At 36.5% G+C, this 19,538-nt stretch overlaps 1 protein-coding gene across 3 annotated transcripts in view; it reads right to left on the reverse strand.

Annotated features, from left to right (window-relative positions):
* FANCI (FA complementation group I) overlaps window positions 1-19,538 on the reverse strand; it is an 81,185-nt gene that overhangs the window by 31,926 nt on the left and 29,721 nt on the right. For all 3 annotated transcript variants that reach the window (XM_081227954.1, XM_081227953.1, XM_081227955.1), the window contains exons 11-17: window positions 17,903-17,995; window positions 17,122-17,258; window positions 13,627-13,807; window positions 12,128-12,215; window positions 2,598-2,728; window positions 2,070-2,140; window positions 896-1,010 (exon numbers count right to left, since the gene is read on the reverse strand). In XM_081227954.1, coding sequence (XP_081084080.1) covers window positions 896-1,010; window positions 2,070-2,140; window positions 2,598-2,728; window positions 12,128-12,215; window positions 13,627-13,807; window positions 17,122-17,258; window positions 17,903-17,995 — 816 coding nt within the window. The remainder of the gene's footprint in view (window positions 1-895; window positions 1,011-2,069; window positions 2,141-2,597; window positions 2,729-12,127; window positions 12,216-13,626; window positions 13,808-17,121; window positions 17,259-17,902; window positions 17,996-19,538) is intronic.

Genomic DNA, 19,538 nt, shown 5'->3' on the forward strand with positions numbered 1-19,538 from the left:
CCCTTAAATTGGGGATAATAACAATACATAAATCATACCCAGTGTTCCTAATATTTAATCTATGCCATATGTTATAAACAAAAGTTTTGTATAGTTATACCAGAGCAATAAAGGATTCTTAATGAAACTAGTAAACAGATACGTCTCTTACTTACAAATCGTATATTACTGAATTTAAATGACAAAGAATTTTATTGCTGCAAAACCTTGATTATCAAATTACTGTAAAATGTTTTGTTTTCTCAGGTTACCAGTTTTAACAGATGGACAAAGTAAATAAACTATTAAAATTGGGGTCAATAACAGTATTTAGCCTCAGAGAATTGCCGTGAAGATTAAATGAGAAAATAAATGTAAAGCACTTAGCACAGAGTCTAGCACAGTGCTGTCCAGTAGAAATACAATACAAATCACATATGCAAGCCACATATATAATATTAAATTTTCTAGTAGCCAAATCAAAAAAGTAAAAAGACACTGGTGAAATTAATTTTAATATTTTATTTAACCCAACACAGCCAAAATATTATCTCAACACATAATCAAAATAAAAAATTATTAATGAGATAGTTTACATTCTTTTATCACACACAGAATCTTCAAAATCCAGTGTGTGTTTTACACATAGAGCAACACTCAATTTGAACTAGCCACATTTCAACCAATATTCAGTTCAACAGCCACGTTGAGGCTAGGGACTACCATATTGAAAAACACAGTTAACACATAGCAAATTTTCCATTAAAAAGTGTTGGCTGATATCATCATCATCATCAGACTCTCAGTTTCAGGATCATTTGTACAACCAGAACAGGAGTAAAAGAAAAGAGTCTGCACATCATCAGCTCCTGCATCAGTGCACACACTATAAGCTGCTGTGAAAAAAAATCCTTACCTGGCTAATACCAATAGACTGACTGCACTGAGAAGACGACAAGCTGCCTAAAACTTTAAAGTTCTTCAGGAGCAGCAAAAACCCAGCAACTGCAGATTTTCGGGCATCAAGCTGGCTAGCTCAGGAATAGACAGAGAAGAAGTTACCAAACAGTACTGATTTCACAGGAATAGGCTTCTGGGTCAGAAAAATTCAGTTAGTTCTGTACAGGAAATGAATATGTATGAACAATGAAGCACAGAGCAAAATAAATTTATATACTCAAAATAAGGCACTGGGGCTTCCCTGGTGGCGCAGTGGTTGAGAGTCCGCCTGCCGATGCAGGGGACATGGGTTTGTGCCCCGGTCTGGAAGATCCCACATGCCACGGAGCAGCTGGGCCCGTGAGCCATGGCTGCTGAGCCTGCGTGTCCAGAGTCTGTGCTCCGCAACAGGAGAGGCCACAACAGTGAGAGGCCCACGTACCAAAAAAAAAAAAAAAAGGCATCAGCTGTTCACGGCAATTAGTAGTACAGGAATTCAGCTGAATTTTGCATTATCTACTTAACCTCATGACACTATCTATACTTTCCTCCATCCCGCTGACAAGTCTATGAGGGAAATGAGAACAAGAGTGCGGAAAGGCTGTACAATGGGTTGATAATTCAAATGTAAGTACTAAATATAGCAAAGGAAATTGTTGATTTTCTTTGAGTTTAAAGGAGCACTTCCTTTCTTCATAGAGTGCAGCGGTTGGTGCCTTATAAACCCTCCATCCAGAAAAATGATACACTCATCTCACTGAGGCTCAATGATTAATTCATGTTATAGGTGCTACAATATACAACCTTGGCCTATCAGACATGCTTTTGGGTAAGGAGTAACAACAAACTGTCAATTCTACAATAGGGATAAATAGCATATGGCTACTTACTAGTTGCTCCTCTGAATATCCATGAGTGTATTATAATATGGCCAATGTGATATTAATTTGGTATCCTATCCTTAAAGTAACAAATGCTTCCCACATATTACCCATCTCATAATATCTTTAGGAGATGGTATTATCATCTCTAGCTTGGGTTAGGAATTTGCATGACTGCTGTGAACAGGCTGTACTAGAGATGACTGCAGAGAGGACTCTAAGTAACATTAGAAAGCATCACTTCCTCAGATCTCATGGGAGGCTACATACCTGGCAAACATAGCTTTCCGAAGGACAAGTATCAAGGAGTCTCTTATTGACAAGCTGACTTTTAGAAGGGGCTGAAAGAGGAAGAATCAGTAGGTGAAAACAGCAATTTATTAGCCTTAGCACATTTCTACTCAATACCATTACCATTTGGCTTTTATAAGAAAGTTTGGCTCTGTTTTATAAACAAGTTGCATTGTTTATTACACTTAGTAATAAGGACAATTTTATATTTTGAAATGCTAAATTGAAACTAGTTGTGAATACCTTTAAACCTACTGTCCTCAATTAATAATTTCCTAAGAGCCTTTCAATTACTTCACTAACTTGAAACTGAATCAAAGGAGAGAGAATTGCACTATGAAGAGGGGGTAAACTTGGGAAATAGACTCTATTTTAATAGAAAGTTTTATGTTCTAGAATCAAGGGAAACAGTATTTCTTACACATACATATGTGTAAGAAATACATCAGACCTCCACTCGGCAGTTCAACCTCAGTTGTGCTAAGCTCCTTAGGAGTCAAGACTTACCTGCACTGCCTTCAGCAGCCCTTGTACGGTTTGAAGGGGCAGAAAGGACAAATAGTCAAAAGTTTCTGTGACTTTAGAAGAACAACTTTGAAGAACTAAGGGTGAATACATGATGATATTTGAAAGCAGGTCTGAAAAACAGAATCTGTCATCAGTTGCCTCAAATAACTAAAAACGTTTCAAATAAAAAGAACATAAAATGGAGAAAGAAATGGTAAAAAGTTTTTTGTTTCTTTCTCAAATAAGTCAAGTATACTGCAACATAGATTTCTACTGATTCTATGTATTAATACTTTAAGGTCAATGTAACCAGGATACTTGTAAAATTTCTTCTGGTGATAGTATAAGACTACAAAAATTAAACTGTCTAAAAGAAAGGAAGAAACCCATTATACTGCCTGAATAAGTAGCACACATTGTCTTCATATTTCCAACCTGAAATAAATCAATAAATATTTATGAATTTCTATTATGTGCAAGCATAATAATATGGTCCTATAAGGAATATTCAAAAGCACAAAACCTGGTCTCTCTTCCTTCAATAATGTTAATTTAGCTGGAAGTCAAGAAAAAAATATTTTAAAAGAATGAAAGAAGTAATAGAATGATACCAAAAATCTAATAATTCCAAACATTGTTTATTGTCTAGCAAATGGTAAAGAGAGAGTTTAAAAAGGAGCGCAAAGGAAGACATCATTATGAGATGGTGTGCTTTAGGAGAGCAAAGAGAAGAAGGAATTTAAGCTGGATTCTAAAAGATGGGTAACATTTAGATGCACAAAGAACTGGAAAGAACTATTATATTTAAAGGGAAAAGTAAGAGTAAAATTACAGGAAAGGCAAGTGTAAGACATATTCAGAGGATGGTGGGGAAATCTGTGGAGATAGGGTGAAGCATTCAGAAAAGTAAATAATGGAAGTTAATGCTGGAAAGGTAGGCTGGATCAAACTGTCAAGGACTTTTTTTGGCCGTGGCACGTGGCTTCTGGGATCTTAGTTCTGCAATCAGGGATCAAACCCAGGCCCATGGAAGTGAAAGCACTGAGTGCTAACCACTGGACCGCCAGGGAATTCCATCAAGGACTTTAAATACCAGGATAAAGAGCTGGTAATTTATGAAAGAAGGTATTGGTGAGTTTTGAATGACAGAGTGGTATTTTAGGAATACTGATCTGGCAGCAATTTGCAGGGAGAATCGCTGCAGAGAAAAAAGAAAGCAGGGAAACCAGTTAGGAAGCTGTGGTAGTAGTCTAAATGCAAGGTTATAAGACTGGGAATTAGGCAATGGCTGTATGTGTGTGGGGAGGGTATAAAAAAGAAGAAAGAGGTAACAGTATGAGGGAAAGAATGAAAGAACATAGGTACCAAGTATATTTGAGAAGATTAAAAGGAATTCTAGCCTCTGAGACTCAGAGCCGTGTTTCAGATAACAGAAATAGGGACAACGGAAAGAGGAATTTGTTTGAAGGCAACAGTATTGCATTTGAAGTAAAAGGAGAAAAAATACTAAATGGAAATATCCAGCAGGAATGAAGTCATTGAAGCACTGAACTAAGGAAAGAGGAGAGTCTTGACATAAAGGTTTGGGAGCCATGCCCACAAAAGACCCCACCAAAATAACTGAAATCATGAGAAGGGGTATGATATCTGCAAGTAAGAGAATGTATAAAAAGAGGGACAGACACGGCCCACCAGGATGGAGTAAGAGTAACCAGATTTATCTTCCCACTTTAAATATCTACAACAAAATAAGCCAAATTACATGAATCAACCATTTTCAGACACCAGACAAGAAGCAGTACAGACAATGATCCCTGAGAGAATGGAAATAAATGAGGAGAGGCTTATAATAATTGCCCCATCTTACTGCCTGGAGAGTTTCTAGGCAGTAAGTAGCACACAGAGGGGAAACTCAGAATCCAGCGGTCTTCCGGAGTTAGAGAGACAGAGTTGACAATTCAGGAAAGTTAAGGCAGCTAGAATTCACATGGCAGAGTACCAGAAAGGAAAGAGCTGCATGGAAAGAGAGGCCTGGAGATGTGCAGGTAGCTCCCCTTGTATGTTAGCTGCATGCTAGTCAGTGCATCTGTATGAAAAAACAAACTGAAGTCAGGGAAAAAATCACAGGCAAGCAGTAGGCAAATCCATTCTCAGAGGTCATAAAGGACAGGAAACAGTTTATATTCACAACACCCTCAGTGGAGACACCTCATAATATACAAGGAGCATTGCTTTAATTGTAGCACCAAGTTGACCCTAGATTAAAGGCTGTCTCGTCTTACATAGCACAACATAAAAATAATCATAAAAAGGATTAAATGCTTTCCAAGACACTTAAAGCTCAAAAATATTCGAAGGAAAAAAAAATCCAGCAAATTAACAATGTGAAATTCACAGTGTCTGCCATCCAATCAAAATTATTCATCATGCAGAGAAGCAGGAAAACACAACTCATGACGAAGAGGAAATAAATCAATAAAAACAGATCAGAAATTACACAATGATAGAGTAAGCAGACAAGGACATTAAAAGAACTAAAATATATGTTCAAGAAGGTAAGGGAAGGGAATTCCCTGGTGGTCCAGTGGTTAGGACTTGATGCTCTCACTGCCAGGGGCCCAGGTTCAATCCTTGGTTGGGGAACTAAGATCCTGAAAGAAGATGTGGCACGGCATGTGGGATCTTCCCGGACCAGGGCACGAACCTGTGTCCCCTGCATCGGCAGGCAGACTCAACCACTGCGCCACCAGGGAAGCCCTAAAAATGAAATTTTTAATGGATGAGATCACTGCAGAAGATTTGGGAATTTGAATTTACAGCAATATAATGAAACACAAAGTAAAAAAGACTAAAGAAAGGATATCCGTGAGCTGTGTAACAACTTACAGCCACTTAATATATGTGTAACTGGAGTCGCAGAAGACCGTGTGTGTGTGTGTGTGTGTGTGTGTGTGTGTGTGTGCACGCGTGCACCAGTGAGGAAGAAGACGACAGAAAAATTTTTTTGAAGAGATAATACCTGAAGACTTTTCAAACTTGATGAAAACCATAATCTTACAGATCCAAGCAGGTTAACAAACCTCAACCACAAGAAACATGAAGGAAACAACACTAAAGCACATCATAATTAAATTGCTTAAAACCACTGATAAAGAAGAAATCTAAAAAGAAAAAAGACATTATAAAGAGAAGAAAAAAGAGAATGAAAGCAGACTTTTCACTGGAAATGATGAAAGCCAAAACTCAGTAGAGCAATATCTTTAAAGCACTAAAAGAAAAAAAGTCCATCTAGAATTCTATACCCAATGAAAATGTCTTTTAAGAAGTAACATGAGGGCTTCCCTGGTGGCGCAGTGGTTGAGAGTCCGCCTGCCGATGCAGGGGACACGGGTTCGTGCCCCGGTCTGGGAGGATCCCACATGCCGCGGAGTGGCTGGGCCCGTGAGCCATGGCCGCTGGGCCTGCGCGTCCGGAGCCTGTGCTCCGCAACGGGAGAGGCCACAACAGTGAGAGGCCCACATACCGAAAAAAAAAAAAAAAAAAAAAAGAAGTAACATGAGGGCTTCCCTGGTGGCGCAGTGGTTGAGAGTCCATCTGCCGATGCAGGGGACGTGGGTTCACACCCCGGTCCGGGAAGATCCCACATGCCGCGTAGCGGCTGGGCCCGTGAGCCATGGCTGCTGAGCCTGCACGTCCGAAGCCTGTGCTCCGCAGTGGGAGAGGCCACAACAGTGAGAGGCCTGCGTACCGCAAAAAAAAAGAAAAAAAAAAAGAAGTAACATGAAATGAAGACTTTTTCTGATACACAAAAGAATTCATCGTCAGCAGATGAGCAGTATAAGAAAATTAAAGGCAGTCCTTCAGACAGAAAGAAAGTGATACTAGATAGAAATCTGGATTTACACAAAGGAAAAAGCACCAGAAATGGTAAACGCGTGGGTAAAAATTAAAAGACTTATTATTTTAAAAAATTCTTAAAAAGATAAATGTTTAAAGCTAAATTAGGGCTTCCCTGGTGGCACAGTTGTTAAGAATCTGCCTGCCAATGCAGGGTACATAGGTTCGAGCCCTGGTCTGGGAAGATCCCACATGCTGTGGAGCAACAAAGCCCATGTACCACAACTACAGAGCCTGTGCTCTAGAGCCTGTGAGCCATAACTACTGAGCCCGTGTGCCACAACAACTGAAGACCGCACGCCCTAGAGCCCGTGCTCTGCAACAAGAGAAGCCACCACAATGAGAAGCCCGAGCACCACAACAACGAGTAGCCCCCACTCGCCGCAACTAGAGAAAGCCTGTGTGCAGCAGTGAAGACTCAACGCAGCCAAAGATTAAAAAAAATAAAAATAAAAACAAGCTAAATTAACAACAATGTAGATATAATTCAATATACTGACAGAGAAGTAAAATGCATGAGAATGCACAAAAGCTACTGGAGTAGGGGTAAAAAATGGAAGTATACTGTTGTAATGCTCTTATACTATATGTAAAGAGGTATGCTACTATTTGAAGGTAGACTATAATAAGTTAAAGATGTATATCATAAACCCTAAAGCAACCCAAAAGAAAATAAAGCAAGAGATATAACTAATCAAATTAGCAAGATAAAATGGAATCATTAAAAACCAAAAAAAACTCAATTCAAGAGAAGGGAGGGGCTTCCCTGGTGGTGCAGTGGTTGAGAGTCCACCTGCCGATGCAGGGGACATGGGTTTGTGCCCCGGTCTGGGAAGATCCCACATGCCGCGGAGCGGCTGAGCCCGTGGGCCATGGCCACTGGGCCTGTGCGTCCGGAGCCTGTGCTCTGCAACGGGAGAGGCCACAGTAGTGAAAGGTCTGTGTACCGCAAAAAAAGAAAAAAAAAAAAAAAAAAAAAAGAGAGAAGGGAGAAGAGAAAAAAGGGAACAAAAAACAGACAGACAAAGTAGAAAACAAATAGCCAGATGATAATCACATTAAATGTAGATGGCCTGCCCTGATTAAAAGTCAGGGATTGTCAAATTGGATTAAAAAAGTAAAATACAATTGTATGTTGTCTATAATAAAACCCAAGTTAACTATAAAGACACAGTAAGTTAAATCTAAAAAGATGGAAAAAATATACCATGTTAACACTGATAAAAAGAAAGCTGCAGAGGTTATATTAATATCAAAGTAGACTTCAGAATAAATAATATTGCCAGGAACAAAAAGGTCATTTCATAATTAATGGATCCATTAACCAAGAGGACATAACAATCCTCAATGTTTATGCCCTACAATAGAGTTTTTAAATTCCTGAAGCAAAAACTGATAGAACTGAAAGGCACAGTCATTTCTATAAATACAAAGTCAGAGATTTCAACACCCCTCTCTTAATAAGTTAACAGAATAAGCAGATACAAAATCAGTAAGGACACAGGAGACTTGAATAATCTGACTTCAGTGATTTACAGAAAACTACCTAATAATAGAATACATATTATTTTCAACAGCATGCAGAACATTTATCAAAATGGACCATATTCTGAGAATAAAACAAGTCTCAATAAATTTTTAAAAATTCACATCATACAAAGTATGTTTTATAACCACAAATTAGAAATCAATAACAGAAAACCTGGAAAATCTACAAATACTTGAAAACTAAACAACACACTTCTGAATAACCCAAGGGTTAAAGAACAAATCACAAAAGAAATTAAAAGTATTTGGAACAGAATGAAAATAAAAAAAAAATTTATGGGATGCAGCTAAAGAAACGTTTAGAAGGAAATTTATAGTTTAATGCTTGTATTGGAAAAAAAAGAGAAAGGTCTCAAATGAATGACATAAGCTTTTAATCAAAAGAAGCACAGACTGACCCAAAGTAGCAGTAGAAACAAAACAAAAAAGAGCACATATCAATAAAACTGAAAACAGAAAAACAACAGAGAAACTCAATGAAACCAAAAGCTGGTTCTTGGAGAAAAATCAATAAAATTGATAAACCTCTTGCTAGACTAATCAGGAAAAAGAGAAAAGATGCAAATTACAGCTTCCAGGAGTAAGAAAGGGCAAATCAATATAGATCCTACAGACATTAAATGGAATATTCAGAACAACTTCATGACAATAAATTTGACAACTTAAGATGAAATGGTCAAATTCCTTGAAAGACACAAACTACCAAAGTTCACCCAGAAGATTTAGATAACCTGACTAGCCCTACTTCTATTAAAAGAATGGATTTTGTAGTTAAAATCCTTCACACAAACAAAAGGAAACTTCAATCATCAGGAAGGAAAAAATAGCAATATCAATATCTAGGTAAATATAACAGACCAGAAGTTGGCACACTTTTTCTGTAAAGGGCCAGACAATAACTACTTTAGGCTTAATGGGTCATGTGAGATATATATATATATATATATATATATATATATATATATATATACCAACTCAACTCCACTGGTAAAGTATAAAAGCAAGACAGACAACAGATAAATGATTGAGCATGTCTGTATTCCAATAATACTATATTTTATGAACTCTGAAGTCTAAAATTTTCATGTATCATGATATATTCTTCTTTTGATGTTTTTCAATCACTTAAAAGAGCAAAATGAACCCAAAGCAAGCAAAAGAAAGGAAATAATAAAAAGCAGAATTTGGTGAAATTGAAAACAAACAAAAAAAACAACAGAGAAAATTCAAACTAAAATTTCATTCTTTCAAAGATTAGTAAAACTGGCAAGCTTCTAAGCCAGACTGATAAAGAAAAAAAGAAAAAAGACATATCACTGATATCAAGAACGTCTAGATTTGGAGATTATGTGATTTCTATGTAGAAAATCCTAAGGAATTGCCAAAAAGCGACTAGAACTAATAAGTGGATTTAGCATGGTTGCAGGATCTAAGGTCAATATTAAAAAAGCAACTATTTCTACACAATAGCAATCAACAATTAGAAACTGAAAATTTAAAAAATACTATATACAACAGTGTCAAAAAAATGAAATAGGGATCAACTGACAAAAGATATGCAAGATCCACGCACTGAAAACTACAAACATTGCTGAAAGAAATTGAAGACCTAAATAAATGGAGAGATACACTGTGTTCGTGGGTTAGAAGACTCAATATTGCTAAGATGCCAATTCTCTCCCCAATTAATCCATACATTTGAGGCAATCTCCATCAGAACTTGAGAAGACCTTTTATAAAAACTGACAAACTGATTAGAATATTTATTTGGAAATGCAAAGGACCTAGAATAGACAAAAGTTAAAAGACTTACACTATTGCTTTTAAGACACATTATGATGCTATAGCAATCAAGACGTAACACACACATAGCTCACTGGAATAGAACAGATTCCTAAAATAGACCCACACATGTATGGTTAGTTGATTTCAATAAAGATGTCATGGTACCTCAATGAAGAAAAGATAATCTTTTCAAAAAATTGTGTTGGAACAACTGGATAGCCTTAAGCAAAAAGATGAACCCTGTTATGTCACACCCTATACAAAATTTAACAAAAATGGATCACAGATCTAAGTATAAGAGCTGAAACTATAAAGCTTCTAGTAGAAAATATAGGAGAAAATCTTAGTGACCTTGGGTTTGGCAAAGATTTTTTTTTAATATATGACATAAAAAGCAGGAACTATACAAAGAAATTGATGAACTGGTAACTGATAAATTAAAAATGTTGGTTATTCAAATGACACTATTACAAAAATTAAAAGTCAAACCACAGACCAGGAGAAAATATCTGCAAAACATATATCTGACAAAGGGCCTGTATTTAGAATATATAAATAACTCTTACAACTCAGTAATAAAAAGGGAAACAACTCAATTTTTTAACAATGGACAAAAGACTTCTAGACATTTAACCAAAGAAAATATAGAAATGACAAATAAGCATGGCAAATGTTCAATATATCATTAAGCACTGAGGAAATGCAAAAACACAATCAGATGCTATTACATAGCTATTAGAATGAGCAAAATTAAACAGACTGATCATACCAAGAGTTCACAATGTGGAGCAACTAGAAACACTGCTTACAGGAATGTAAAATGGTACAATGACTGTGGAAAACAGTCTGGCAGTTTCTTAAACTATAAAGCCTACACCTACCATATGGTGTACCCATTCCACTATTACATGTTTCCATACAGAAATGAAAGCATACATCCTCAGAAAGACTTATACGTTAATGTTCATAGCAGCTTTATTCGTGATAGCCCAAAACTAGAAACAATCTAAAAACCTGCACACAGGTGAATGGATAAATTGTGGTTATATCCATATCAGGGAATACTACTAACAATAAAAAGGAATCAATTATTGATACATGTGACAACTACAGAAAAATCTCAAAAGAATTATGCTGAGTGAAAAGAGCCAGACCAAAAAGAAAGGAAAAAAAAAAAGGAGTACACACTGTAGGATTCCAGTTACATAAAATTTTTTAAATTTATAGTGTCAGAAAGCAGACCAGACTAGAGATGAGAGGTGGGAAGGAAGAGAGGGATGCAGGAACAAATTACAAAGAGGCACCAGGAAACATCTGTGGGTGATAGATATGTTCATCTTGACTGTGGTGATACTTTCTGTTTTGCCAGTGTATACATATGTCAAAAGTTATCAAACTGTTATACTTTAAATATGTGGACATTGTTGTACCTCAATTATACTTCAATAAAGCTGTAAAGAAAGAAAAAAAGTAGAATGAAGTGTCAAGTACAGAGCTTTGGAGAACCCTGATATTTAAGGATAGAAGAAAGAAAAGGAATCACTAAAGAAGAAAGAAAAAATGATCATAGGCAGGATAAGATGCAAATTATTACAGTTATCAATGTCAGGGGAGTTGTAAACAGTGTAGAATGATAGAGAAATTAAGAAAGTTGGTGATTAAGATAAGACCAGTGGATTTAGGCATTAGGATATATGTATTAAAAGAGCAAAACATTCAGAGGTCACCAAAGAGACCAGTACTGAAGTCAGAATGTCAAGGGTTAGGGTTTCCCTGGTGGCGCAGTGGTTGAGAGTCCGCCTGCCGATGCAGGGGACACGGGTTCGTGCCCCAGTCCGGGAGGATCCCACATGCTGCAGAGCGGCTGGGCCCGTGAGCCATGGCCGCTGAGCCTGCGCGTCTGGAGCCTGTGCTCCGCAACGGGAGAGGCCACAACAGTGAGAGGCCCACGTACCGCAAAAACAAAACAAAACAAAACAAAAACGAATGTCAAGGGTTAAGAGAACGGGAGGTCAATGAGTGACAACAGAAGGACAGCACTCACCTGAGAAGTATTCAAACAAAAAAGAGAGAAAGTTGATGCAAGACAGAAGTTTCACTCACTAGTTATACGCTCCTTTCCTTCTTGACAACCATAGACAATATAAATGCATTTATGTTTTACTGGCATCATAATCAAAGATGTCATTAAAGATGTCAATCTACTGTATCATTAAATTTTTTTTCCAGGACCAAAAGCATTATGACATTTAAATAAAAATGTTCCTGACAACTTTATCCACCCTTCCAAAGTTCAATACCTATGAAATGAGTGATGGGGGAGGATCCTCTGATAACAACCCTGTTGAGGACTTGCTCCAGAATTTCTTGTCTGATCATCTCATGGATCTAAAAAGAACAGAAGAACCAATAAAATATTCCTTGGTGACCTTCAGCTTACAATTGTATCAATGCATGTTAGGCAGATTAAAGAACAGTCTGAATATGGGTAAAACTGGACTGTTTATTTCAAAGACAAATATAATGTGAATCATCTGGAAAGAATCACTCAATTCTACCCTCATTCTGTGCTCAGACAATTCATTAGCAGGGCAAACTTTTATTAGCCTAAAAGAGAGATCATATGAAAGTACTGCTACATATAAGGTCCAGCATCAAACAGGAATAATTCTACCTAGGTATCTATTACATGCCAACATCCATATTCCTGACAGTATGCACAACTTTTATTTTAAAATTTAAAAGCCCACGAAAATTTCTGAAAACCTAGAAAATCTTCACCAAGCCCTTCCTCAGTTTCTACAAGCAGAGCAATTGCCTAAAAAATGACCTGTTTTAAATTTTTACTTGAATTTTAGTTAAATTTCATACCTGAACTTGATAACTTTGGGGTACAGACTAATTACTTTCAGACCTTGGACTAATAATTTGATTATCATAAATTCTATGTTCTATAGATACCTTGACAAAGCCAACATCTGTGTGAAATCAAGTGGAACCTTCTTAGTTTTAAAAAAGATTAATTTAGAAACAAAAACCATTTTCTTTTCTAAGAATGTTTTTAATCAGATTATGGTTAAGGAGAGTCATATGTATCTAATACACAACTCTCAAGGACTATTATATGGCATTCACTTCATAGTTCTGGATCAGAACATCAGATTTACATTTAAATTGGCCTCCAAATAACATTTTCAGCAGATACTTTTGGTGTGTAGATACAGTGAACAACTGAATGTAAAGAAGATGTCTTAGAGAAATCACTAGCAAAGCAAATTTGTTTAGTCTCAGATATGATCTTTTTTTTAACTTGAAATGAATTTTTGAAAGCTATTTCAGAAATTAAGATTGAGATGATAGTCATAATATGGTAATGAATTAGAAGAGTGTAAATTCCCCATTTTTGGTTCTTCAAAAACAATGAACCAATAAGCATGATTCTTCAAGCTTGATGTTCTACAGCAACCTAAAAGATTATTTTTTGTATAAGGGAATTTTAAAAACCCAGAAATGATTTACTGCTAGAGGAAATCATGAGGAAGTTAACTTATATTCAAACTTCTAAGAAATGGTCAGGAAGAACAGAAATTAGAATAAATGAGAATCTCATATAAATAATGAGTGAGAAAGTAAGTATTCCATCAAACTGGGTCTATAATGTTTCAATTACTATCCCAATCTCTGTTCTGGGAAACTGCTACATACTCAAATTGCCCTGTCCCCCAAACTCCCAAGTTAATGCCCTATTTATAATATAATTTAACAAAATTAGGGAATGGTTGCTAAACTAGAGTCTCACCTTGAAAGTTTCCAACAGGATATTAGCTCCCAGCTTACATGCATGCTGGTTTGGCATTCTAGAAAGACCTGAGCTGGCTTCAATAGTCTTTCCATCAAGAATCTTCTTTGGCCCATAGGAATCCATTAAAATGAAGCCAAGTTCTACCAGGCCCTGAGTAACATGATCCCAACTGTGAACACTGCAAGAAAACAAAGTTTAGTTAAGAAGAAAAACTTAGTAAAATACCTTACCTCTATATTCTCTGCCATGTTACATATTTCCCAAACTTGACCTGGATAACCAACACTCCACATAAATTCTGAATTTCTTAATGAACAGTAATGGGAATGGCAGGCAAGCAATCTCTACTGACAGAACACTGAGAAAATCCAAAAACTACAGAACATTAAAAAACATATGGAAGAAACTGGAATATCTCAATGTACTGACCATTAGAGATTTCTATTCAAGATTTCATGACTAGAAGTTAACTGCTGCTTCTTCTATTCCCCTCATGCCAATAACAACACTTACACTATACATATGCTTACAAGTTTGCCTCCCTCTCTAAACTGAGACTCTCTACGATGGAGAGTAACACAGTAGTCATATTTTTACCTATATAGCCTAGCACAAAGGCTGGCATATAGAAGGCACTAAGTAAATAATTACAGTAAGAATATTTATATTCATATTTATATCATATTCATATCTATAGTATGAATTGATGAATGACTGGGTTTCAAAAGCATGAGCTGAAACTACAAATAGCCTTTGTAAAGCAGTAGAATCCTTGGTGATGTTATACCACTTAATGTTACCCACTATAGTGGAAATGTATGTCTATAATAACCTTTATATCATATCTACCTGCTAAACAGCAACAAATTATAATGCAGCATTAAAGAATGAAGGAGATAGTTGTGAACAGATTCTCATAACATTTTGACAGATTTTAATAATAGTCACACTCTGGAGATCTGGGATCAAGATAATAGACTGAGCACATGCTCCATTCTTCCCACCCCAAATACCTACCAATGACAGAAAAGATACTTATACCTATGTGCGAATGTCTGTATGTGGTGTATACGTACAATCCATGATAATGTGGAAAAATAAGAGGTGTTTTTGACTCTCTAGAAATTATGAAGAATCCTTAAAAAGTGAACATAATATAAGAAGGAAGCCACAGAACACATAGTGTAAAATGAAGGGGTGCCTCCAAAAGCAGATACCAAAGGCAGATATACTGGGAACTAGAAGGAACCTTGGGGCAACTTTTGTGCATGAACAGTTTGGTACACAGCAGCCTTCTCTACCTTTTTCTCCAAGACACCACTGCATCCGCAGTTTATGCCAAAAAATAAGCAACCATGAGGCCTGTCCTTGGATGGGATCTGTGCATAGAGGAGCTTGGGCCTGAGAGGCAGAGCAGCACTCTAAGAGGATGACAACATGCTGGAGGATTAGGGCAATGCCACACCTAGAAGATTAGCCTTTGGTACATCCTACCACTATCCTCAAGCCACAGAGGTAGAATGTGTTAAAAGATACAGCACTCTCAGACAAACTAATGGGGAATATAAAAAACAGTAATAAGGAGATAAGCAATAGCCACCAAATACAAGAAAATAATATCACCATGAAAGAGAAGCACCAAACTCAATGAAGAGAACTAATCGCTACGGGAAAAGGTTAATGGAACAAACAGAAGATTTTAAAAGTCTAATGAATATCCTCAGAGAAGTAAGAAAGAATATTATAGCATGAAACAAAAAATGAACTGTTATGAAAATAGAACCAATTAGAAATTTTGGAAATAAAAACATGATGGACGGAGTGAAAAACTTAATAAATGGACCTAAGAATAAAATGGGCAGAGCTGAAGAAATAATTATTGAGAAGAGTGAGCTAAGGAATTTTTGTTGAACTTGACACAAAAAGATAAAAATATGAAAAGCGTGAAAGAAAAATTAAGAGATACAGCACACAGATCAAGAAATTCCAACAGTTAATAGGAGACAACAGAAAGAAAAAGGGGAGACAGTACACAAAGAAAATAGAAGAAGAAAATCATTACAGAGTTTAGGAGACATGACTCCTTACAGTGAGAGGGCACACCAATTACCAAGCAGAAATGAATTAAAAAGGAACTTACATAAACACAAATTGTGTTAAATTTCAGAAGATCAAGGATAAAAATAAAGTCTTAAAAGTTCCCATGAAGAAAAATAACAGATTATCTAAAATAATACAAGAATCAGATAACCATCAGACTTTTCATCAGCAATTCTAGATGCAAAAAGACAATGTAAAACTGATTATAAACTCAGAATTTTAAACCTCGTCCAACTATTATTGTTCAAGTGGAAGAGCAAAACAAAGACATTTTCAGATATGAAAAGTTTACTATCCACAAACCGTATCAGAAAGGATTACTGCAAAAAATATATACGTATCAGAAAGGATTACTGCAAAAAATATATACTTATGGCATATTTCCAAGTGAAAAGTATGAGGTTCAAAAGATAGATGTAGGTCTTCCCTGGTGGCGCAGTGGTTCAGAGTCCACCTGCCGATGCAGGGGACACGGGTTCGTGCCCCGGTCCAGGAAGATCCCACATGCTGCGGAGCAACTAGGTCTGTGAGCCATGGCCGCTGAGCCTGCGCGTCTGGAGCCTGTGCTCCCTAACGTGGGAGGCCACAACAGTGAGAGGCCCGCGTACCGCAAAAAAAAAAAAAAACATAGATGTAAACAAAGAAACCAGTAAAATTATGAAGTCTAAATAAGTATAGTCTGTTAATAATCTTAACAAGAATGAAGTGGAGAAATAGTGTGTGCTGTGGGCTAAAGTTCCCATCTTGGAGGGAGGAGAATGTTGTAGTCAGTTTGCTACAAAATGTTTATCTGTAACATGAAAGAGCTCACACATGATTGGTAAATAGGGGAGGTAAGTATAACCTGGAAGTTGTATTGGCTCATAGGTGATTTTTTTCCTAGTACATTAATGTTCTGCACCTCTAAGTATCTGCAGGTAAACACAAAGTATGTCAATATAGCTAAATATAGCAAACCATGGAGACAAACCACAGACAAAGCATGACACAGTAAAGACTGTTATAACAGCTAACATATATTCTGAAATACAACATTAAACATGAAAGTAACAACTAGGATGGTTACCAGTTTTTTCAACTTGATTTAAAATGGATTTGCCTAAAACTGCTAATTTAATTGTCTAAAACTGCTAATTCAATTCCATCCATCAGTCCCAAACTGCAACAGTTAAAGTAAATAAAACTCGGTTTTCTACTCACCTAAAAAGCCAATGAAGACTCAGGCCAATAGAGTAGTAATGCATGAAAGGAAATAGCATGAAAGGAGCAAAGGTACCTACTTCAGTTTTGTATCCTTGCTATCAAGGTGGCCAAGAACTCAGCCCTTGGGATTCAAGGATCTTCTGATCTTAACACCAAATACCCTATGAACCTTATGGTTCATGAACTTACCTATTCTTTACCACTTCCAAGATCATGGTTGAAACACAACATCTATGAGGAACTAGATTCTGAAGAAATTTTGAGCCTTGGAGAAGCTGAAGATCCTTAAAGCTTTTTATAACCAAAGACTTTAAAAGGTCAAATACCTAATATAATGAAAGAAATAGGAAAATGAAGAAAAAAATGATAGCCCATACTATAGAATCTTAGCCCTGTAATTGTTCCTACTTGCTGCCATACACTCATATCCCTATGACAACTGTTTCACTGATGAGTATGATACAAAAATTATGACTTTCAGTGGGAACTTAAAAGAGCTGAAGACAGGCCTTCCTTGAGAGAAAAAGGGCTAAAAATCAATATTACCCACAACCAGAGAAACACATGAGAAAAAAGGGTAAAGGATTTTATATTTTCATTCTTTCAAATAACAGATTCTCATTAATTTCAAGTTGATCAGGGACAGTTTCTTAGACAGCTACAACATAATACAACTGCAATGAACACCCAGCTAAACTTCCCATTCTTGCTACTTGGACTGTGTGATGTTTCCACTCTTATTCCCATCTCACCACCTGGCTTACCACACAATAGGAAGTGGAGGTATAAACCAAGTATCTGAAGAAGTCTTCAAGCAGCCCACAGAGAACAGTGTGGGCCTACATTCTTATAGGGGAATATGCTGCTGGCAGGGTGGGAGTGGAATTGTTTAGGAAAAGATAATAAAAAAAAACAGGCTATTGTACACTTTATCAACTACAGAAGGAACCAAAAAGTCATTCATAAATACCTGTTCCTCAAATCTTTGTATTCTTGTTACAGAGAGGAAGAGGGCAATGCTGAAAGGACATATATTACTACTGAAATCTCCTTGCTGTCCTGCCTAGAACAGATAAACCAAAAAGGAGTCATAACGTACATCTTAAAAGTATAACATATCCTACTTAAAAACAAGTCCTTAGATGGATCAGAAACCTAAATATAAGAGCTAAAACTATAAAACTTTTAAAAGGAAACACAGTAGGAAATCTTCAAGACTTTGGATTAAAGATTTCTTAGATACAATAACAAAAACATAATTTATATTAGAAAAAAACTGATAAATTGGATCTCATTAAAAATCAAAACTTTTGTGCTTCAAAAGACACCATTAAGAAAATGAAACAAGCTGCAGACTGAAAAAAATATTTGCTAATTACATACATGATAAAGGACTTGTACCCATGATATACAAAGCATTCTTAAAACTCTTTAAGTCACAATCAAAAAATGGGCAAAAGATCTGAATAGACATTTCATCAAAGATATTAGAACAACTAAATAAGCACATGAAAAGATGTTCGGTTATCATCAGTCACTAAGGAATTGCAAAGTAAAACCTCTATGAGATACTGTTTCACAGCTATTAGAATAGGTATATTAAAAAAAAAAAGAGACAGTAACAAATGTTGGCCAGGATGTGGATAAACAGGAGCCCTCATACAGTGTTGACGGATATGTAAAATGATGTAGCCACTTTGGAGAACAATTTGGTAGTTTCTTTAAATTATAAACATATGGGACTTCCCCAGTGGTCCAGTGATTAAGACTCCGTGCTTTCACTGCAGGGGGCGCAAGTTCGATCCCTGGTCGGGGAACTATGATCCCACATGCCACACGGCATGGCCAAGAAAAAAAGAAAAACATTATATATAAATATATATATAGACATGAATGTATTACATAACCCAGAAATTCCACTTGTAGGTATCTACCCAAGAGAAATGAAAACATATGTGCACACAAAGACGTGCATGTGAATGTTCACAACAGTATTATTCATAATAGCCAAAAAGTAAAAACTCAAATGTCCATCAACTGGTGAAAAGCTAAACAATGGATATGTCTATACAATGGAATACTATTCAACAATAAAAAGGAATGAAATATTTGTTAGTGCTACAACAAGGATAAACCTCGAAAATTATGCTAAATGAAAGAAGCCATACACAAAAAATTACATGTTGTATAATTCTATTTATAAGAAATCAGGAAAGGTAAATCTACAGAAACAGGCAAGAAGGATCTTACGAGGTGATGAAAATGTTCTAAAACTGAATTATGATGATGGTTGCACAACTGGGTAAACTTATGAAAAATCAATGAATTACACACTTAAGATGGGTGTATTTTTTTTTCTTTCTTTTTTTTTTTTTTGGCTGTGTTGGGTCTTCGTTGCTGTGCGTGGGCTTTCTCTTGTTGCAGTGAGCAGGGGCTACTCCTTGTTGCGGTGTGTGGGCTTCTCACTGTCCTGGCTTCTCTTGTTGTGGAACATGGGCTCTAAGTGCGCAGGCTTCAGTAGTTGTGGCACGTGGGCTCAGTAGTTGTGGCGCACAGGCTTAGTTGCTCCACGGCATGTGGGATCTTCCTAGGCCAGGGCTCGAACC

The sequence above is a fragment of the Mesoplodon bidens genome (genome assembly GCF_964165515.1).
Source record: "Mesoplodon bidens genome assembly, chromosome: 3".
Classification (NCBI taxonomy): Eukaryota; Metazoa; Chordata; class Mammalia; order Artiodactyla; family Ziphiidae; genus Mesoplodon; species Mesoplodon bidens.